This window comes from Sturnira hondurensis, unplaced genomic scaffold (assembly GCF_014824575.4).
Source record: "Sturnira hondurensis isolate 20B ecotype Veracruz unplaced genomic scaffold, ASM1482457v3 Scaffold0009244, whole genome shotgun sequence".
NCBI classification, from domain to species: domain Eukaryota; kingdom Metazoa; phylum Chordata; class Mammalia; order Chiroptera; family Phyllostomidae; genus Sturnira; species Sturnira hondurensis.
The window spans coordinates 4115816-4139492 of record NW_028081875.1 but is presented as its reverse complement, the minus strand read 5'-3'; the positions used below and the strand labels follow the sequence as shown (position 1 = coordinate 4139492).

The 23677-nt window shown below is 39.8% G+C and overlaps 1 protein-coding gene across 4 annotated transcripts in view; it reads right to left on the bottom strand.

The window, feature by feature from the left end:
- The window catches only part of RALGAPA2 (Ral GTPase activating protein catalytic subunit alpha 2), a 381676-nt gene extending 359382 nt beyond the window's left edge, over positions 1 to 22294 (bottom strand). For all 4 annotated transcript variants that reach the window (XM_037057016.1, XM_037057018.1, XM_037057015.1 and 1 more), the window contains exon 1: positions 22004 to 22294. In XM_037057016.1, the coding sequence (XP_036912911.1) occupies positions 22004 to 22109 (106 nt within the window). In that variant the 5' untranslated portion in view covers positions 22110 to 22294. The remainder of the gene's footprint in view (positions 1 to 22003) is intronic.
- Positions 22295 to 23677: the final 1383 nt, after the last annotated feature.

The following is a 23677-nucleotide window of genomic DNA, read 5'->3' as shown; positions in this document are numbered from 1 at the left end:
AGGAACTGCCAGATTTTCAAGAGATTCAGCTTAAAGCATGTGCACAGACGTACAACATACACAGACTCAACACTCTGGGATTCACCACCAGGGCAACAGCTGGAAGGGTGCCAGTTGCACACAAGAAATGGGTGAAGTGACTGGAAATGGGGTGATTGCCGGGCAAACCTCCAGAAAGCCAGACAGTGGCACTGTCCCTTCTTCAAGCCCTCCTCCCACAAAGAGCTAAAAAGCAGTGAAGTAGGCTGCCCGCCCCAGCGATTACCTAAGGTTCTGGCCCACACAACTTACATGTGCCTTTTCTACAATAGGCCACACTACTAAGAAAGGGAATCAAAGCAGCTGTATTTAATACACAGAAACAAACACAGGGAGGCTGCCAAATTAAGGAGACAAAGAAATATGGTCGAAATGAAAGAATAGAACAAACCCCAGAAAAAGAACTAAACAAAACAGAGATAACCAACCTATCAGATACAGAGTTCAAAACACTGGTGATCAGGATGTTCAAAGAACTCATTAAGTACAGCAACAATGTAAAGAAAGAAATGAAGGTTATACTGAGAGGAAGGATTCAAATCAACAATTTGGAACACAAAGAAGAATAAGTATTCAACCAGAACAACAAGAAGAAAAAATAATTCAAAAAAAAACAAGAGTAGTATAAAGACCCTCTGGGATATCTCCAAAAGTACCAAGATCCAAATCATAGGGATGCCAGAAGAAGAAGAGCAAGAAACTGAAAACTTATTTGAAAAAATAATAAAAGAAAACTTCCTTAATTTGGTGAAGGAAATACACATACAAGTCCAGAAGGCACAGAGTCCAAAACAAGTTGGACCCAAAGAGGACACTGCCAAAACACATCATAATTAAAATGCCAAAGGTTAAAGATAAAAAGAGAATCTTAAAAGCAACAAGAGAAAAGCAGTGAGTTATCTATAAAGGAGTTTCCATAAGACTACTAGCTGATTCCTCAAAAGAAACTTTGCAGGAAAGATGGGACTAGCCAAAGTATTAACATGATGAAAAGTAAAGGCCTACATCCTAGATTACTCTACTCAACAAAGCTATCATTTAGAATGGAAGGGCAAATAAAATGCTTCCCCAATAAGGTAAAGCTAAAAACGTTCATCGTCACCAAGCCATTGTTACATAAAATGTTACAGGGACTTATTTAAGAGAAAGATCAAAACTATGAATAGTTAAATGACAACAGATCCACAAATGTCAATAACTGAATCTAAAAAAACAAACTAAGCAAACAACCAGAACAGGAACAAAATCATAGATATGGAGATCATTTGGAGGGTTATCATCTGGGAGGGGGAAAGGGGAGAATGAGGGAAAAGGTACAGAGATTAAGAAGCATAATTGGTAGGTACAAAATAGACAGGGGGATGTTAAGAACAGTATAAGAAATAGAGAAGCCAAAAAATGTATATGCATGACCCATGGACATGAACTAAGGTAGGGGAGATTGCTGGAAAGAATCTTATTGCTGCAGGGTTCTTAATCTGTCTCATTTGTAAAATGGAAACAGCAATATTACCATCTCAATTGAAGGGATTAAATGAGATAATATATGTAAAGGTATTTCTGGCTATACTTGGCACTTGGAAAGTGCTGATTAAAAGCTAATTATTATTATTATTACAAATAAGGGAGTATGTTACCAAGAGAAATCAAGGTGAACAAGAAGCCAATCATGTTCTCCATGTACTTATCCACTAGTGAGAGAAGACAGAACACCAATAAAAAGAATACAAAGCCAAAGGCTATACATTCCAAATAAGAGGCACAGAATGCTGTGGGAATTCTGAGTAAAGATCATTTTAGGTCAGAGGGATGAAGAAAGCTTATGGAGAATATGTAATGTGCTTGTGTTGTCTCATGGAAGAATTTTAGATGGCAGGATGGGCAACACGCTCTGGGGGAAAAGGGAGTTTATCAGTTTGAGTTCTCTGAGAAGTAGACACCAAGACAAAATTAGTCATACAAAAAATTATTGGGGAAAATTGTCTGTGAAGGATAAAGGGGAAGACCTGAGAAGGCAGGTAGGGGCTTCAGACCACAGTGGATTTCTGATTTCTGTGAAGGACAGGAGAAAGAAGGGAGAGAAGAGGAAATCTCAGACTTCAAAACATTTCTGAGAAGGTCTTGAACAGGCCAATGGGGAGTCTTCAAGCCAAAGCCACCTGTCAGAGGTAACTGGGTCTAACAGGAATGGGCCACATTAGTACTCCTGCCTGCTTAGTAATTGGCTGGAAGTAGTCCTAAAAAAGTTCAGCTTTGGCTACAAAGTGGTGGTGAAGCCAAGGACAGCAGCTAGAGCTCTGAGTGGTGCATTCTCATGGTTCCCACAGCTGGGCACAAGCAATGTCATTAGTACCTTATGTGTCCATGAAAACATGGTTGAGGCTCAATGAATATGTGCCATCACTTCACATCAAACACAAGACAATACTAATGGGGTGCTTATCTTTTTCAAAAGGGATTTTTTAAACTAAACCACAATTTTAATTATGAAGTCAAAGTACATATTTAATGTTAAAGACTACAACTAACAGGATTCAATATTTTCTAGATGTGGTTTCAGTTTCTAAAGCAATATAGATGATACAAAAGTGGTTATGATACATCTCGTTTCTAAAAATTAAAGTTAAAGTCCTGAAATGAGGATTCAAAACTAACTCAGACACAAAGCTCTCCTAAGATTCTAGAAGGTAAATCCTTTATGAAGTGGCAGCAATTTTATCAAATTAGAATACAAGAAACCACTCTACAAAAGCATAAAGTACTACATTAATATCAGAAATCAAGGTGAAAAAATTAGCCAAAGAACATATATGCATAAATCAGAGAGAAAACAGTGTGGTTGTGGCCAGAAGGAAGTGGGCAGGGGCTGGGTAGAGGCAGGCAAAGTGGGAGAAAATGGGAACATAATTTTTAAAAAAGAAAAAAAGCCAATACAGTCAATACATTATATCTTATGTGCTTTAAGTCTGCAAAAATGGAAAAAATCAAAATTACCCTTAAATACTAGAGCCACACCTAGCAGGAGAGATGCTCCCACCATGAGGGACATGAAGGAAAGAGGACCAGTGAGGACAGAGAATATTCTCTTATACCACTTCATATCACTACCAGGCACATGATCACTAAGTAGAAGGCCAGGCAACATCTGCACTACTTATTCTCATTATTTATATATAAACACACACACACACACACACACACTCTCTCTCTCTCTCTCTCTCTCTCTCTCTCTCACACACACACATTTTCCCCTTCTGGCCAACCAGTTAAAATACAAATTAAATGCATTTATGAGATCACTCCCCAAAAGGACAGAATACCTTACAGATTACAATATTTAGTTTAAGGAGATACATGGTACAGAAGAGGGACCAAGACATAATCAGATCCTATTACTATAGCAGTGATAAAAATGGCTCAGCAGTTCACTTTACACCTTTACACCTCTTACCTTCACAGACAACAGAGAACCAGTATCGTGAGAGCTCCCTCCACATCCCCGTGACCCAGCACACTATTTTTGCTTTCTCCACATGGCGGTAGAGGAAGAGGTACCCATTCTGTCAAGCCTGATCTGCCCCATGTTCCTGATTCTACCGCAGACCATATCTTTCTCCATTTTATCCCTATTTTTTCTACTCCTTATTCATTCCCTCTGTTATTAGTTCCTTTTCCAAAACATAAATAAACTCAAATTCCCTTGGCCTTAAAAAAGTATAAAAATCGTATCTACACACACATGCAAGCAAGCACAGACACAACACCCATCCACCTTTGTTCTTGAATTTCCCATTCTCTTCCTGGCATATTAATCTATACTCTTCTGTTGAAAGAGAGAGAAATGAAACTCAAGCCAGCTAAAGCAAAAACAGGGTGTTACTACTGGCTTATGCAACTGCAAAGCTCAGGGATGGAAATTGCACACACATGGCTGAACCCACTGGCTCACGCAGGGTCCACTGGGCCCTTCTCACTGGCCCTCTCTCGGCTCTGCCTCCCTCTGAGTGTAAATTCAATTTGAGGCAGGTGCTCTCCATGTGGGAAGAAAGATGAACACATGCAGCCCAGCCTACATCCTCAGGGTTTGCAATCCAGAATGATGGGAACCTTGCTCTCTTGCCATCCATTATTTCAAATCTCAGGGAGATTGGGACTTTTGGACCACTCACCAAGGGAAGACATGTGTTTGGCTCTGTCCTCTGCTTAGAAACTCTTCACCAGATTCCCAACATCTAATCACACCACAGGATAAAAGCCAGTAGCACTTAACGCCATGGTGGCCAAACCATTACCTTTGCACAAGCTACTCTTTGCAGTCTCCTCCCCCCCAACCTGTCTACCTGGGAAATTCCCATATTCCAAACACATTTCAGACCCGACCTCCATCAAGACATGCACCCCTCCAAGAAGCCTTTCTGCTCTGCCTCCTCTGCACCTTGTAAGCTCCTCCAGTTTCACCAACACTCTTGTAGTAAATGTACCGTATTTTGCTGTGTATAATGTGCACCCATATTTCTGGCCCAAGTTTTCAGGAAAAAAAAAACCTTCTGTTTTAATTTTTAATTCAATTATTTATCCTTAGATACTTATTTTTTGTATTACAAAAGAATTTTTGTATTTACTTTTGAGTATATTATGGTACAAGAAATTTTATGTAACAAATTTACAATATTTACCCATCAGAGAAGGCCGAGAACTGTTCCTCACTGTCAATATTAGAAGTATCACCTTCTAGCCCTGGCTGGTATAGCTCCGTGGATTGAGCGCAGGCCTGCGAACCAGAGGATCGTGGTTCGATTCCCAGTCAGGGCACATGCCTGGGTTGCAGGCTGGTTCCCTGCAGGCCAACTCCCAGCAGGGGATGCACAAAAGGCAACCATACATTGATGTTTCTCTCCCTCTCCTTCCCCTCTAAAGATAAATAAATAAATAAAATCTTTAAAAAAAGAAGTATCACCTTCTTCAATTTCTACACTACTAGTCTCTTCTGAAGAGTCACTTTCCTCATCTGGGTAAATTTCATTGTCCTCAGTTCCATCCATAGCATTGCTGATGACTCATTTTTTAAACGATTTCACTACTTCCTTCTTAACACTGACTGTTCCATGATCTTAGGATCCAACCACAAACCTGGGCAATGGATGCTTTCTTAATTCGTCTGCCTGTAAGTAGTATATCTTTACCAGCTGATTGCATCCACAATGTCCACTCTTTCTTCACTAGGACCTTAAAGGGCTTGTTTACTGACACATCAAGAAGTTGCAGTTGGCCGGTTAGCCCATCAGGTATCACAGCAAGTTGAGTTTTCAAGTTTACTGAGATTACTTTTGTGCCTTGTGTAACACGGATTTTGAAGTGATCAAAAACAGGCAAAGCTGGTTTTTTAAGAAATCCTCCAGGCCAAAACCCTCCAGACTTTGTTAAACCAAGTTTTCACACCTTCATCATTCGTCATCCTTTTTCATTGCACGTGGACAATAAACTCTACTTGGAATCTTTTCTTTTGGAAATGTTTTTCTTTTAAAGATGATCATAGGTGGTAGCTTCATCCCATCTGCACAGCAGGCTGGAACAGTGAAATATGTTTTCTTATAACCACTAGTTTTGACAGCCATGGTCTTTGCTTCTTTGATATCCACAGTTCTGTTGGATGGCTCAGCCATATTGGAGATCTGGGACAAGTCAAGGTTGCAAGTCTTTTCAAAGATGGATAACATAAGAATGAAATTCTAAAACATGATTCTCATAGGCTGCTGGCGAGTTTCATTTTTATCCTCATGCTCAAACCTGCTCCCTTTATAAAGTTAAAGCACCATTTAGGTGTCCCTGAGACGTCAATATTTTTTCATGCAATTCTTTAACTTTCTTCTTGTATCATCTTAGTCAAAATAGAGATCCCAGTTTGACACTGATCCAGAACTTCACTTCCTGCTCCACCTCTGGCCACTGTGGAGGGTTCCCTCACATTGCTTTCTGCTGTCTTGGCATCTGAAGAAGCTTTTCTTCCTGTTGCCTCCACAATCTGATGACACTCTGTATGGGAGGAGATCTAGAGTATCTCTCTGCAGCTCTGTTGCCATGCTTTTTAGCATACTTAATAACTGTTAGATTAAAGCTTGCAGTGTATGAAAACTGTTTCAACATTTTCCAAGGGATTTTACAATAATTTCTCCCACCTAAGTGTACGTGCTGCTCACTGTATGGTAATAAAGTCAGCATCACCTATCTTATCAATTGGATAACAATCAGTATCATCTATCTTATTCTGTGGATAACTCTGTGGATAGATCTTCATCTCATTTCATTGAGTCTCAACTACTTTCATTGTAAGTTCTTCGTAAATTCAACAAAACCAATGATCATACTCCAGGTATTATTTTGCATATGGACATCATTATTGCTTTCTAGAGTTACACTTTTAATATATAAGCATAAATAAAAGAATTAAAAACACTTATATAGATATGGAATTAGTACTACCCATGGATAATGCACATCTTTATTTTTCCCTCAAAATTTTGGCAAAAAAGTGCAGATTATACATGGCAAAATACAGCAGGTGTTTACATGTCTGTCTCTCCAACCAATCAGCAAACCCTAGGCTTGTGCCTTATTAATCAATGAAGACACAGCCTTACCAAGCAGACACAGCCTTACCGAGCAGACACACACACAATGTTGGTGAAACTAAATTTTTTTAAAATCCAAAGATAGTTGTTTACTGCATTTACATATTACCTTTTGAATTTTACTGTAGCCCTAGCTGATGCAACTCAGTGTATTGAATGCCAGCTCGTGAACCGAAAGATCACTGGTTTGATTCCCAGTCAGGGCACATGCCTGGGTTGCAGGCCCGGTCCCCAATAGGGGGGTGCATGAGAGACAACCACGAAGTGATGTTTCTCTCCCTCTCTTTCTCACACCCTTCCCCACTCTCTAAAAGTAAATAAAATCTTTTTAAAAATTTACTGTCAAATAACTTATATTCCTTCCTTTAAAAGTAATTTTAAAATTTGAATCAATTTACTATTTTGAAAGTCATCTTTTTGTAAATAAACAATTTCCTACAGTTTTATTGTCAGTACTCAATTTAGACACCAAAGATCAGTTGTACTCTAAACAGCTAGTTAAAGTTTGCCCATTGCAAATAAGCACGTACAAATAAAAATGCAAATTATAAATGTTTATATCAAAATATTCTGAACCTACCAATTATCTCAAAATAATTATTATTTTATTTGGTAATAAAATAATTATTCCCAAAATAAAAGGTAAAAGCCAACCTCTTTGAGTTATCTTAAACAATACATCTGAGTTCAATCAGACTTTTACCCTAGGTTCACCTTTCTCACATTAGAAGTCTAGACAGTCTCAAGTCCTAAAAGCAGGAATGGTATATTTGTGTTACATGTATGTGTCCAAAGTGAATTTTACATCCCAAAGGTTACAGATATAAAATGTTACTAACTGATGAAAATATATTGAGTTAGCCAAAAAGTTCATTTGGTTTTGTCTATAAATAGGATGGCTCTAGTAGAACTTAGCTGTCTTTAACATCATTTGAAACAATTTTGTTAGTCTTCATTGTGACAGCTGTCATATCAGCATGCATTTTTAAAAAACTTATCAAAATTGGTGAATTTTTGTGTACCAATTTCAATATTGAAGATGGAAGAAAATACACAACACTTTCAGCATATTATACTTTCAGTAAAGGTAAAAACACAACTGAAATGCAAAAAAAGATTTGTGCACTGAGTGTATGGAGAAGGTGCTATAACTGATCAAACATGTCAAAAGTGGTTTGCAAAGTTTCATGCTGGAGATTTCTCACTGGACCATGATGCTCCATGGTCAGATCGACCAGTTGTAGTTGAGAGCAATTAAATTGAGACATTAATTGAGAACAATCAACATTATACCATGAGGGAGATAGCTGACATACTCAAAATATCCAAATCAATAAAGTTATTGGTGAAAATGAAAAATGTGTCTTTATTTTACAGAAAAAAACTAAATGAACTTTCAGGCCAACCCAATAGCAAAGGGAATGTTATGGCAAAATCACTTTGCTTCAGATAAGGTCAAATGAAAGAGATCATATTAACACTGCCTGAAAAGCCTAAAATTACACCTCTTAGCTTTGTTCTGGTTGTAAAGTATCCACGTGGCACTAAGGTCCATGCAAATATTCTACCACCTGCTGGCCTGCTAAGGGCACAAAGAAGCCAATAAATACAAAAATAAAGATGGAGTCTTCTTATCTCCTACTATATTCAAATCAAATATAGCCTCAAGTCTCCCCAGACCAATATGGGAAAACAGAACAGGAAGAGAGCTGCAGAATTCAAAGCAATACTTTGGGGAGACATGCAAAAACTGCTGGGCTTTTGTTTAATATCTTAACATTTATTCAGGTGCATAAATATATTATCAGGTATGTAAACATGTTTTTAAGTCAGATACCTAGCAGAAGCACAACATGGGTTTTATTAATTTTAAGAACTCTGGGAGGTCAAGATGGCGATGGAGTAGGACGGAGGGGATTCCATCTCCTTGTACACATGGGAGAGGATCCTGGCCCATCAATGGAGGAGCAGCGCAGGCAGCCGGCAGTTCCATGGCATATATGAAAATAAGGGACCAGAAATTGTGATGGTCACGGAGGGTTCAGACGTGGTACAGTGGAGTCTCAGGGTCCGGAGCAAAGACAGGAGCAGCAGGGCCCAGTGCCCGGTGCCCAGTGCTCAGGACCAGCTCCCGGTACATCTCCATCGGACTCTTTGGGAGCCCTGGGCCTGCCAAAGGGTCCATGGGAGAGAGCTGGGTTATGAGCTCCATCCCTCCCTGGCCAAGCAAGGTTGGGCATCAGGAGAGACTTGTTTGCCAGAGTTCACAGAGAGGGTGCTATGGACAAAGGGCCGAGATCAACCTCGGACACTGTGGTCGCCAGCGTGGTCGCCAGCCTTGGAGAACTGAGAGGCACAGTGTGGGGCTCTGACTCCCATAGTCACAACTGCCCGGTTGCTCCCCACACAGCCGGGCAGCGAACCCAAGGTTGGGCAGAGGGCCTGGAGATCCCCCACAGAACTGGGAAGGGTCTGCGCTCGAACCCACGGGAACCAGGCAGCTGGCCGGCGCTGCGCCCGGCAAACCAGCCCATGGTGGTAACCCCTGGGAAAAGAGCACTATGAGGAAGTCCTACATCCCCTTCATAGGCTGTTGGGGAGAGGCGCCGCAGGTTTGGCTCTTGGAAGAGTGCTCTTAGAAAGACCCCTCAGCCTGCTGCAGCCAGAAAAACGGGTTTGGCCAGTTTGAAACCAACAAGAGATGGGGTTTTGTTTGTTTGTTTGTTAAGGAATCTTTTAAAAAAAAATTTTATTATTGTTTTATCTTTCAATACTTGTTTCCTTTTTTCTTTTCTGGTTGTTTTTTTTTTTAAGATTTTATTTATTTATCCTTAGAAGGGAAGGGAATGAGAAAGGGAGAGAAATATCAATGTATGTTTGCCTCTCGTGAGTCCCCTGCTGGGAACTGGCCTGCAACCCAGTCAGGGAATCGAACCACGGCTGTGTGATTCACAGGCTCATGCTCAATCCACTGAGCTACACCAGCCAGGGCTCTTCTTTTCTGTTTTATTCCATCTTCCTTTCTTTTCAAACTTATCGCTTTCTCCTCCCTTCTCCTGCCTTTTTTTCTCTTTTACCCACAAGTGACACAAACAACTTGAAACTGGGAAAAGACCACACCTAGACCCAAAGAAGAGGCTTCCCAACAGTAGAGTCAGAGAGACAAATTTCACTTTGCTATAGCAGAGAAGGCACAAATTGCTGCATATTTGTATAATTTTTTTCATTATTCTCATTTCTTTTATATTTTAATAGTATCTCTGTATTCCTCCTCTTTCTGTATACACTTCTTTGCCTTGGATGGTTATATTGTATCATTTGACAGGTTTCCCCTGTTCTCTCCTCCACAGTGTATTGCTAATTTTCTATATTTCACATCACTTGTGTTCCTTTAGCACACTACCCAAACTTCTATACTTCCTATTTAGACAGATCACATAGAATCTGTCATATGATTGTTGCTCTAATATTATTGTAAATGATAGCTGTTCTGTACAACTGTAAGTACTTCACAACACACCTCCCGTATCTTTGCCTACTTCAGTTTCCTGAATTCTATTACTGGAGTAATTAACTCTATTTACTCATACAATACACCTATTTACTATCCTTTACTCTCACATTAACCCAGAATCTGATGGACTACAACCTCACTGCTTTCTAGATCCAATTCACCCCAGCCTTCCCTCTCCAAAAAGAAATGTATCTTGTGTCCATCCTCTCTTAAAAGTGGCAAGTTGGGTTGAAGATAACGGTGAACACTATATATAGCCTAAAGATCTTCTATCTCTTCTCTTACTGGCTGTCACTGTAAATACCATAAAATACTCTCTTGCTGTCATAAACCATTTTGCCTCCCCCTCCAACTGATCACACACACACACACACACAAAAGGAGTAGGTGGAAGTCGAGAACGCCAGGATAACCGAAGGAAACTGCACCAATAAATTTCACAGGCATTCCACCACAGAAGTTCACACCATAAACCCAGGGAGTCAGAAGAGATCAATTAAAGAAGCTGAGGATAACAAGAAGAGTCTCAAAAACAATGGAAAGACAAAGAAACAATCCCCAAATGAAAGTAAAGGAGGAAGCCTGAGGAAGAATATTAGATGAAATAGAGGCAAGTCAAATAGCAGATACTGAATTCAAAGCACTGGTTATCAGTAAGTTCAAAGAGCTCACAATGAGGTACCAGAAACTACAAGGAAGCTATAACGATCTCACCGCAAACTATATCAACATGAAAAAGGAAACTATTTGCAAAGGGCAAGAGGAAATGAAGAATACAATTTCTGAACTGAAGAACACAGTAGAAGGAATCAAAAACAGAATCGATGAGGCAGAAGACTGGATCAGTGGCTTGGAGGACAAAGTAGAAAGAAACTCCCAGAATAAGCAAGAAAAGGAAAAGAGGCTCAGAAACAATGAGGGATTAAGAGAAATGAAAGACAATATCAAATGTAATACTATCCGAATAATAGGGATACCAGAAGGAGAAGAAGAAGAACAAGGGATAGAAAACCTATTTGAAAAAATAATGAGGTAAAACTTCCCTAGTTTGATGAGAGAAAAAGTCACACAAATCCAGAAATCACAGAGAGTACCAACCAAGAGGAACCTAAAGAGGTCCACTTCCAGATATATCATCATTAAAGTGGCAAAATTCCAATATAAAGGAGAATCTTAAAGGCATCAAGGGAGAAAAAGGAAGTAACATACAAGGGAGCCCCAATAAGGTTAGCTACTGACTTCTCAATGGAAACACTCCAAGGAAGAAGAGACTGCCAAGAAATATTCCAAGTAATGAGAGCCTGAGGCCTGCAACCAACACTACTTTACCCAGCAAGAATCTCAGTCAAGATAGAAGGCCAAATAAAGAGCTTGCCAGACAAAAGAAGTCTAAAAGAATATACCTCAACCAAACCAGCTCTGCAAGACATGCTAAAAGGACTGCTTTAAGGAAGGTAAAGAGAGAAAGAGAGGAACAAAGGTACAAAACTGGCAATGAATATGTACCTATCCATACTAACCTTAAATGTAAATGGATTAAATGGTTCAATCAAAAGACATAGAATAGCTGAATAGATAAGAAAGAATGACCCACACATATGCTGTCTACAAGAGACCCACCTCAGGACAAAAGACCTACACAGACTGAAAGTGAAGGGCTGGAAACAAATTTTCTAAGCAAACGGACAAGAAAAAAAAGCCGGGGTAGCAATACTCATATCAGACAAAATAGACTTCAAAAAAGAGGCCATAAAGAGAGACCCAGAAGGTCAATTCATAATACTCAAGGGAAGAATCCACCAAGAAGACATTAACATCGTAAATATATGTGCAGCGAACATAGGAGCACCCAAATATACAAAGAAAATCTTAGAGGACTTCAAGAAAGATATTGATGGCAACACAATTATAGTAGGGGATTTAAACACCCCACTGTCAAAAATGGACAGATCTTCCAAACAAAATATCAACAAAGATATTGTGGCATTGAACAATGCCCTGGATCAAATGCACCTAACTAATATATAGAGAGAGCCCTTCATCCCAAAGAAGCTAAATACACATTCTTTTCAAATGCACATAGAACATTTTGAAAGCTAGACCACATAATAGGACATAAAAGAACACTCAACAAATTCAAGAAAATTGAAATCATACCAAGCATTTTCTCCGATGACAAGGGACTGAAACTGGAAACCAACCCCACAGGAAAAAAACCCCAAACACTAAAATCATGGAGATCGAATGGCATGCTATTAAAAAATGAATGGGTCAAGAATGAAATTAAGGAAGAAATCGAAAAGTTTCTGGAAACAAATGAAAATGAACTCACAACAACCCAAAACTTACGGGACACAGTGAAGGCAGTCCTGAGGGAGGTTCATAGCAATACAGGCTTACCTAAAGAAGACAAAAACATTTCAAACAAACAACCTAACCCAACATCTGCACGAACTCAAGAAACAACAACAAAGACAGCCCAGAGCAAGTAGAAGGAAGGAAACAACCAAGATCAGGGCAGAACTAAATGACATAGAGACTAAAAGCACAATTCTGAGGATCAATGAATCCAGGAGTTGGTTTTTTCAAAAAGATTAACAAAATAGACAAGGCTTTAAGTAGGCTCATTAAGAAAAGAAGAGAGAGGAGCCAAATAAACACAATCACAAATGAAAGAGGAGAGATTACAACTGACACCAGGGAAATAGAAGGGACTCTAAGAAATTACTGTGAAGAACTATATGCCAAGAAATTTGAAAACCTAGGTGAAATGGACAAATTTCTAGAAAAATATAATCTTCCAAAACTTAATGAAAAAGAAGCAGAAAACCTGAACAGACCAGTAACAGCAGATGAAATTGAAGAAGTAATCAAAAATCTTTTGTCACACAAAAGCCCTGGACCAGATGGTTTCACAGGAGAATTCTACAAAGCTTTTAAGGAAGAGCTAACCCCGATTCTTCACAGACTCTTCCAAAAAATCCAAAATGATGGAAAACTCCCAAACTCTTTTTATGAAGCCAGCATCATCCAAATTCCAAAACAAGATAGAGACACAACAAAGAAAGAAAACTTCAGGCCAATATCGCTGATGAACATAGACGCTAAAATCCTCAACAAAATATTGGCAAATCACATCCAACAATACATTAAAAAGATCATACATCACGACCAAGTGGGATTCATCCCAGGGATGCAAGGATGGTTCAATATTCACAAATCAGTAAATGTCATATATCACATAAACAAAAGCAAAAACAAAAATCACAAAATCATATCAACAAACACGGAAGAAACTTTTGATAAGGTACAACACCCATTTATGATAAAGGCACTCAGCAAAGTGGGAATAAAGGGAGCATTCCTCAATATAATAAAGGCCATATATGAGACCTACAGCCAACATCATACTCAATGGGCAAAAACTAAAAGCTTTTCCACTAAGACCAGGAACAAGACAAGGTTGTCTACTTTTACCACTTCTATTCAATATAGTATCGTAAGTTTTAGCCACAGCGATCAGACAAGAAAAGGGAATAAAAGGCATCCAAATCTGAAAGGAGGAAACAAAACTGGCATTGTTTGCAGGTGACATGATAGTGTACATGGAAAATACTATAGCCTCTACCGAAAAACTGCTCAAATTAATAAATGGATTTGGCAAAACAGCAGGTTACAAAGTCAATATCCAGAAATCAAAGGCATATTTGTATGCTAACAATGAAACAGCAGAAGCAGAAATCAAGAAAAAAATCCCATTCCATATAGCAAAAACAAAAATAAAATATCTGGGAATAAAGCTAATCAAGGAGGTAAAAGACCTGTATGCAGAAAACTACACAACACTGAAGAAAGAAATCAAGGAAGACACAAACAAATGGAAACATATACTGTGTTCATGGATTGGAAGAATTAACATCATCAAAATGTCCATACTACCCAAAGCAATTTACAGATTCAATGCAATACCTATTAAAGTAGCAATGGCATATTTCACAGACATAGAACAAACACTTCAAAAATTCATAGGAACCACAAAAGACCACGAATAGCAGCTGCAATTTTGAGAAAGAAGGACAAAGTAGGAGGGATTACAATACCTGATATCAAACTGTATTACAAGGCCACTGTAATCAAAACAGCCTGGTACTGGCATAAAAACAGGCACATAGACCAATGGAATAAACAGAGAGTCCAGAAATAAACCCAACTCTCTACAGTCAATTAATATTCGACAAAGGGGGCAGCAACATAAAATGGAGTAAAGATAGCCTCTTCAACAAATGGTGTTGGGAGAACTGGACAGCTACATGCAAAAAAGTTAAACTTGAGCACCAACTTACACCATACACCAAAATAAATTCAAGGCGAATAAAAGACTTAAATATAAGCCATGACACCATTAAAATCCTAGAGGAGAACATTGGCAGGAAAATATCAGATATTTCATGCAGCAATATTTTTACTGATATGTTCCCTAGAGCAAGGAATATAAAGGAAAGAATAAACAAATGGGATCTCATCAAAATTAAAAGCTTCTTTGTGGCTAAAGAAAACAGCATTAAAATAAAAAGACAACCAACTGTATGGGAAACCATATTTGCCAATGATACCTCAGGCAAAGATTTAATCTCCAAAATATATAAAGAACTCACACGACTTCACTCTAAGAAGACAAGCAACCCGATTAAAAAATGGGCAAAGGACTTAAAAACAGACACTTCTCCAAGGAGGACATACAGAGCATCCAGAGACACATGAAAAGATACTCAATATCACTAGCGATCAAAGAGATGCAAATTAAAATCACAATGAGATATCACTTTACACTGGTCAGAATGGCCATCATACACAAAGCAACAAACAACAAATGTTGGAGAGGGTGTGGGGAAAAGGGGACCCTAGTTCACTGTTGGTGGGATAGCAGACTGGTACAACCATTATGGAAAATAGTATGGAATTTTCTCAGAAAACTAAAAATGGACCTGCCTTTTGACCCAGCAATTCCAGTGCTGGGATTACATCCTAAGAACCCTAAAACACCAATCCGAAAGAGCCTATGCACCCCAATGTTAATAGCAGCACAATTTACAATAGCCAAGAGCTGGAAGTAACCTAGGTGCCCAGCAGTAAATGAATGAATCCAAAAACTATGGTACATTTACACAATGGAATTCTCTGCAGGAGAAACAAAGAAGGAGCTTCGACCCTTTGCAACATCATGGATAGAACTGGAAAGCATTATGCTGAGTGAAATAAGCCAGGTGTTGAAATGCAAATACCATATGATCTCACCTTTAACAGGAAGCTAAACAACAAGACAAACAAGCAAGCAAAATGAAAACAAAGACACTGAAATAGAGAACAGGGGACAGCGACCAGAGTGGAGAGGGGAGGAATTTCAGGGGAAAAGGGGGAAGGATTTACAGGAACACATGGACACATGGACAACAACTTAAGGGGGGGTGGACAGGGGAGGGAAGTGGGGAGCACGGGGGGTGGGCTGGGATGGGAGTAAAAGATAGAAAACTGTACTTGAAAAGTAATTATTTTAAAAAAAGGAAAAAATAATGAATAAAGTGATGATAGACATAAAAAAAAGGAAAAAGAGCTCTGCCACTTATTTGCTAGGAGCTAGTAGACAATTAGTCAACCTCACTGAGCCTGTTTCTTCATCTGTAGGTTGGGGTAGAAACACTCCCTTTACCAATTGTCGGGAGATCAGTGAAATTCTAACAATAATAAACAACCATATCATCACTTTCTATCCTCTCATTAAGCTCCAGACCCCATGTCCTATGACCTCTTGGACATTTCCATTTGGATCGTGCATTTTTCTCAAAGTCAACATGCATAACAACGCCAAACTCATCCTCCCGGGTCATTAGCCATGATCTGCTCCCAACTCTTCTGGATCTATCTATGATATACCCATTATCCTAAACACCTAACACCAATTATCAAATTTAAAAAATATGTTTATTGCTAGTCAGACTAGAGTGGAACCTGTAGTCCTAATCCTTGCTGCTGGCTGGCCCAAAGGGGAGCAACACTTAAGAAAGCAATGTAGATAGAGTCATAAACATGCTAAAATCCAGCAATTTGATTTCAATGGAATCTACTCTAAGATAATGCAAAATATAGAAAAAGCTGCTTCCTAAGATGTTTACAGCAGTATTATTTATATTACTGAAAGAAAGACGGAGGAAGGGGGAGTAAGAGGACAGGAAGGAATAAAACAATTTAACCATACAAGAAATGATTAGCTAAATTATAGAATATAGTTTCAATGAATGCTTGTAGTTAATAAAAATGAGAGAAACAAAACAAGGGGAAATGCTAGTATTAGATAAACGTAAAAGGCAACATTTAAAATTATAAGTGAACTTACAGCAACAGATGCACAAAAGAAAATATACCACAATGTTCTATTTTACTCCATCAGTGTATGGAGGATTTGTGAGAAACTAGCCTCCCTCTCTGGTTCCAAATATTTGATCCAAACCCTTGTGTCACTTGATTGCACTTGACTGTGGCTTCTGATCTCAACCCTCTTCTCCTTCTGATTAATCACTCCTCATCTAGCTTCTTCAAACTTCACTTTCATTATTTTATTAAGAGAAACACTCCTTCTGCACTGGTTAATATCCCACTCCACCTTTCCATTCATGAAACTTCTTATTTCAGGCCCTCATCACTTGTTTGCTCCATCATTGTCTGTGTTTAGTGCCACCCCTCCCATGAGCCCCAATCCATTTTTCCTGGCCCTGATGGCAGAGACGAAGTTCTCAGATTTTATTACTTGACGTGCTAAGAATTCTCCAAGCAGGCCCTCTCACCTACAGAATAAGATCTGAGCTTCTAACTCAGGTAAACAAAACCCTTTCTAATCTGGCCCTGAACCTGCCTCATCTTCTCCCACTCAAGTGACCTACTCTTCTCCTTCCTGGCAAGTCCTCAGTACAATTCACTGTCCTGCCCCTACTCCGGGCCTACACAGTACTCCAGTCATTTATCTGACACTTTGGTTGCCCTCAGGACCAGGCTTCTAGCACCCTACCCTTAATGACCAACATTACCCTCACCACTCCCCCACTGGACACAAGGAAGAGGTAGGCTGGCATTCCTTACTTACCCTTCCACATCATTATCATGTATATTCCATCATCTCTTAGTTGAAATTGCCCTCCCCCTCTACTTTCCCAAATTCTAACCCTGCTGTTGTCCAGTATGTAGCCACTAGCTACATACAGCTACTTATTGCTGGAAATGAGGCTAGTCTAAAATGAGATATGCTACAAGTTTACAATATATAATAAATATTATTTTATTTTGATTACCTGTTGATATAATACATATTAGATATGTGGGGTTAAATAAAATATATTATTAAAGTTAATTTCACTTGTTTCTTTTTACTTTTTTTAAATGTGACTACTGGAAAATTTAAATTGCACATGTGGCTCACATAGTATTTCTATTGGACAGAGTCTAACCATTCTTCAGGGCCTCACATGATTAAAAAACTTCAAGGTGCCCCTATTTTTGTGCCACTCTTATGTTTTTTGCCTCTTTGTGATTCTATAATAGAGTCTACCATATAAGCCACTATCTAATTACAGAGTGCACTATTTTTTACTATTTCCCCCACTCTTCTTGTTATAACAATGCCATTTCTATACCCTGTTTTGGGACTCAGTAGCCATTCGACTTTTAATGAGACAAAGGATCTTTGTTGGATCAAGATAGCAACACACAGTGTGTTTTTCTGTTTTTGCTTTGTTTTATTTATTCATTTACTTTCCCAATAACAAGTGAAACACTATAGGGAGAATTGGAAGTCAGGGGACGCGATGGCTCTTTCTTCTTCCTATATACAGACAATTTGACACATGGTTTGGCCCCTTGTAAGGCCTTCTATGCCTCAGTTTCCCCCCACTGTAAAATCAATCAGGCCAATCTACAATATAAAGCCATATCAAAGTAGCTAAGCAAGTTCTAACTGGAGTCATTACTATGACACTAAGACATACTCTATTTTTCACAGCTAATTGTGTTTTGTCAGCCTAATTTTTATGGAGAACAAGTCCATCACAATTATGAAACTAAGTAAAGGTGGAGGGGAATTACCTATGCTTCTCATAGCCTATGAATGTTATAGGTGACAAATAATGGGAGAAGAAACTGTCAAGTGCCTACTCCAAGTAGAAATAGTTTATATTGGGTTGGCCAAAAAGTTTGTTTTTTTTTTTCTGTAAGATGACTCTAGTAGTGCTCAGTTGTCTTTAACTTCATTCGAAACAATTTGTTAGATTGTATTGTGACAGCTGTCATATGAGTGTGCATTTTTTTAAAAATGGTGAATTCTAGTGTAGCCATTTTAATATTGAAGATAGAAGAAAATAGTTTTGGTATATTGTGCTTTATTATTTCAATAAAGATAAACACACAACTGAAACTCAAAAAAATTGTGCAGTGTATGGAGAAGGTGCTGTGGCTGATGAACGTACCAGAGAGAAGTGGTGTATGAAGTTTCATTTGGAGATTTCTCACTGGATGATCCTCCATGGTCAGGTAAACCACTTGAAGTTGACAGCCATCAAATCAAGGCATTAATTGAGAACAATCAATGTTATACCTCAAGGGAGAGAACTGACATAACTAACTAATATACATCATCCCAAACTGAACAAAAACAGTAAAATCTCAAGGAATCGTGATTGTGGTAACTGCCATCCGCCTTTATTATTTTGATACTTATTACAAACTTGTACTCCCTTCATAAAAATCAGTCTTGCCATGGCTGGTGGGGCTTGGTAGACTGAGTTCCAGACTGCAAACCAAAGGATTGCTGGTTCCATGCCCAGTCAGGGTACATGCCTGGGTTGCAGGCCAGGTCCCCAAGTAGGGAGCACACAAGAGGCAACCACACATTGATGTTTCTCTCCCTCTCTTTCTCCTTCTCTTCCCCTCTCTCTAAAAATAAACAAAAATTTTTTAAAAATTAGTCTGTATTTAAGACAGCTGGCTGACAAAATATCCAAATCAATAAAGTTACTGGTTAAAATGAAAAATGTGTGTTTTATTTTATGGAAGAAACCTAACTGGACTTTTTGGCCAACCCAATAGATCACACTCACAATAACCTTTACAAGGCAGACATTATCAAACCCATTTTACAGAGTAAAGAAACTAATGTTCAAACACAGACTAAGTAACTAGGCCAAATTCATGTAGCTGGGCTGCAAATGATGGTCAGCAGTATCATCTCTGTATTTAAAAAATGAAATCTATTAATACTGGAAGATAAAATGTGTGCAAAACAAGAGTATTATAAAATATACAAATAAAAATACAATAATAATTTCTATTCATTTCCTTCAAATAGTTTTCTTGATCTTGGCTAAGTCTCATCTTCCAGATCAAGAGACCTTTTTTTTCTAAGTAGACTTTTCCTTAAAGTAGCCAACAAGTAGGGTATGTGAAGTGATAGGAACTAGGGTACTAATGTACTATTTTCCTTTAAAGTTTTTAAACCACAATTGAAAGTGCAAGTTTACATTACATATTATGACTAAAATTCCTCAGATACATTTATAAAAATCTAGTCCCAACAAGTAAAGATTACAGTAATAAACTAAGCCATTCCACAAACAAATGCATCAACAAAAGAACAACATATATCCACAGAAATATCAAAGAATCTCTCTATGTTACACAACTTAAGTCATAATGAGTTCAAATGAAATGATAAAAGTTAAGTTCCTCAAAATAAGACACACATAAAATGAAACCACAATTTCATAGCCTTGAAAGCTACCTAACTATTTTCTCGGAATGGTAACAGTGTACTGTGTATCTCTAAGAAACCAAACTGATCTAGGTTTAATTGATTCTGCCTTTACAAAACAGCCAAATTAATCTTACAGACTTGGAGAGAACAAAAGTTCAAATTCTCTACCACAGAAAAAGTCCTGAAGTATCAAATGCTTTAAAATACTGCTCAACTCTTCTTATCAAAAATGCCCCTGCAGTAAGTGTTAATCAGTCACTACAGAAAAGCTCTGCACAATGCAACCTGTGTGTGCCTGGTATTTTACTACAGGAAGTAGAAAGCTTAGTTTACCAAGAACACCACATTTCACTTTCAAAGGTCTTGAAAACTAATCCCTCTAACAGTAACTAATTTACATTTCATCCCAAGCTGAACAAAACAGTGAAATCTCAAGGATGGTGATTGTGAAGAATTTCACTTGGAAAAAACAGATTTTTTTTTCTTTTAGAGTATAAAAATTATTTGCAACTTTTAATCTCATGAACAAGATCCTCATGTAAAATTCTCACAAATAAAATTAATTCAGCCCTGGCTAGTGTGGCTCAGTGGATTGAGCATGGGTCTGCAAACCAAATGGTTGCGGGTTCAGTTCCCGGTCAGGGCACATGCCTAGGTTGCTGGCCAGGTCCCCAGTGGGGGGTGTGGCAGAGGCAACCACACACTGATGTTTCTCTCTCTTTCTTCCTCCTTCCCTTCTCCTTTGTCTGGAAATACATAAAATCTAAAAAAATAGAAATAAATTTTTTAAAAAATCGATTCTTTGCCCTGGCTGGTGTAGCTCAGTGGATTGAGCGCGGGCCTGCGAACCAGAAGATCGCGGTTCAATTCCCAGTCAGGGCACATGCCTGGGTTGCAGGCCAGTTCCCAGCAGGGGACACAGGAGAGGCAACCATACATTGATATTTCTCTCCCTCTCTCTTTCCCTTCCCCTCTAAAGATAAATAAATAAAATCTTTTAAAAAATTAATTCTTTTATTGCTATATTCAATATATTAAGACTACATGCCCTAAATCAGGGACAGATATATTAAAACTACCTGCCCTAAATCAGGTGATTTTTACTCATTTTAAGAATAAAAATGACACCTCAAAGAAGCAGAAGGTGTCCTTTTCTCAGCCCCTGAATACACAAAGTCTACAGACAGCAAAGGTGTCTTCATCCTAAACAAAAGGTACGACTAAGGAAGAAAATAGAACACAAAACAGCTTAGTAAACCAGCTACAAACCACATAGAGCAGGCGACAGGAAGCCTTGTGGATACTTCACACCCAGGGTGCGAAGTATCCTGGTCAACTGCAGACCCACCTGGGGCGCTGCTGACCCTCCACTCAGCAGTCTCAATAAAACGGAAGAAGGCACATAACCATCACTGTCATCCTGGCAATAAAGGAGAAGCAACCTCCTTGAACCTAGGAAAGTCACCCCTCCCTCCAAGCAAACAAGACCAAGGACACAAAGGAACTGAAGCAGCCTTATCGAAAATAAAGATAAAATTTCAAAGGGGGAGGAGGTGGAGTGGGAAGAGATGTTACAGTTAAATTTAATGTATCCTGGGACCACCTGGAGTCTCAGTCTCAAAAGTAAAAATAAAATTTAAAGGGGAAAGAGGAAGCGAAAAGAGAAGACAGTTCAATTAAGTATATGCTAGGACTACTTATGGTCAGTATACTCTGGGACTCATAAAATTTTAAAAATTGGGAAGGGAGATGACAGCTCAATGTGTGTGTGAGGGCAATCTGAGGTCCAGTATTTGCTGGGGAAGGGACAGTCACGGTTGTGCCCTACCTCGAGGTTACCGGGTGAGAATACGGGATAACTGCTCGAAGACCGGGTTGCCGGCTTTCGGGGGAACAATGCCAAGACCCAGAGACCGGGTCAGACACCCCGCCACCCTCACCTCACGCCCTCGGCGTACCAGCTCCGACGCCAACCCGGGCCGCGCCCGGGCAGTGCCTCCGCCACTAGAGCTCCCGCCCGCTCCTCACCCAGAAGCGCCCGCAGGTGCTTCAGACGGGTCAACACGTCCTTCTTGGGGTCCAGCACCTTCTGGGTGGACTTCTTTACATCCCCGTGGCTCCTTCGGGAGAACATCCTGTCACGGGAAGCCCGGACCCTGCCGGGGAGGTCAAGGAGGCGCCTGCGCCGCGCAAGTCACCACACAGGGTCCAGACTGGTGCGTTTCCGTGGGCCACTACCAGCCCCGCTTCGTGCTGCCGCCGCTTCAGCAGTGACTCCAGGAAGGAGGGGCGGGCCAGGCACCGAGAGGGGAGGGGCAGGAAGGCGGTGTGGAGGCGGAATCAATGGCCCCGCCCCGCCCCGCCCCGTGGGAGGTTCCAGCCTCACCTCACTCGCAGCGCTCGTGCGCGTTAGTCTGGGCTACTCGAAGGGGCTCCAAGGAGCGCCAAAGAACACCAAGGAGCCCCAAGGAGCCCCAAGGAGCGCTAATCCCGCGCCACGCGTCGCAAAGAAGCTAGCCCCCCGCCTTCATTGTACTACGAGTCCCGCGAGGTATGGCAATTGAGCCGTCCAATCAGATTGCCGTGACTTTGACACAAAGGGAGTCAGTGGGCCGGCTCTAAGCACGGTCCGCCTTCCTACCTAGCAAGTTCTCCTGGGAAATGTAGTTATGCAGAAAGCGAGGCACTGCGACCGCCTTTCCAGGATGTGGAGCTATTGGGTACTGACGCCCAGGTCAGTGCCAATCGCATTTCCCTCCCGTGTAGCGTGAACCATAGAAACACCTCAGTAAGAAAAGTTTTAGGGCTTTGAAAATTCAAACCATTTTAAGTTCTACAATAGCTTCTGGAGTCACACGGAGGAGGCAGGGATCCGTGGAAATCCCTTTGACCATCTCAAAATCGCAGCTCAAATACATGGTTTTGGCAAGGGGGAAGGATGTGCCTAGGCTGTGGATGAAAAGCCCTTGGTTTCTGAGACCTAACCTGATTTAGAGTATGAAAGTCCCTCACTGAAGACGGTTCTACAGGATCTCGCTTCTTGCTTTGTAGGAAATGCACGTTCTTTGTGTTGTGCAAAACCCTATTAGCAATCCAGTAGTAGAATCGTAAATAGAACCTGAGGGGCATGGCACTCAATCCTGAATGCCTCTTAAGGCCAGGCACTTGTAACTTGTGATAAAACTGAGAAGGAAGATGGTCTGGAAATGTCTTACAAGAGATCTTACTGCATCTGGATACTTTGATGCTCCAAATTATGATAACACTTTAGCAAGTGTCAATACTTAAGCTGATTGTTTTAAAAACATGTGGTTTCCATCAGATTGGAACCCCACAACTGTCTTTTCATTTGGATGAACTGTAACTTGGAGGACGAATCAGGGATTTACACAGCGTTGCATTGATCGCTGGGCACAGTATTTGGCCTCTGGAAGCACTCAATAAAAGTTCATTAAATAAAAAGGAATAAAAAGACAAATGGTACTACATATTTTTTTCATACATGCAAAAAAATCTCGTAATCGTTAGAGCCTCTCGTTTTATAGTTGTCCAAATAGCATTTCTGGAACTGGATTTTATTCATATTAAAGGACTATTATTCAGCAATGAGAAGGAATGGACTATTAATACATCCAGTAAAATGGATGAATCTCAGACCCAGAGATAAAAGCCCCATACTCAGGATGATGGCAGAGCTGTCCT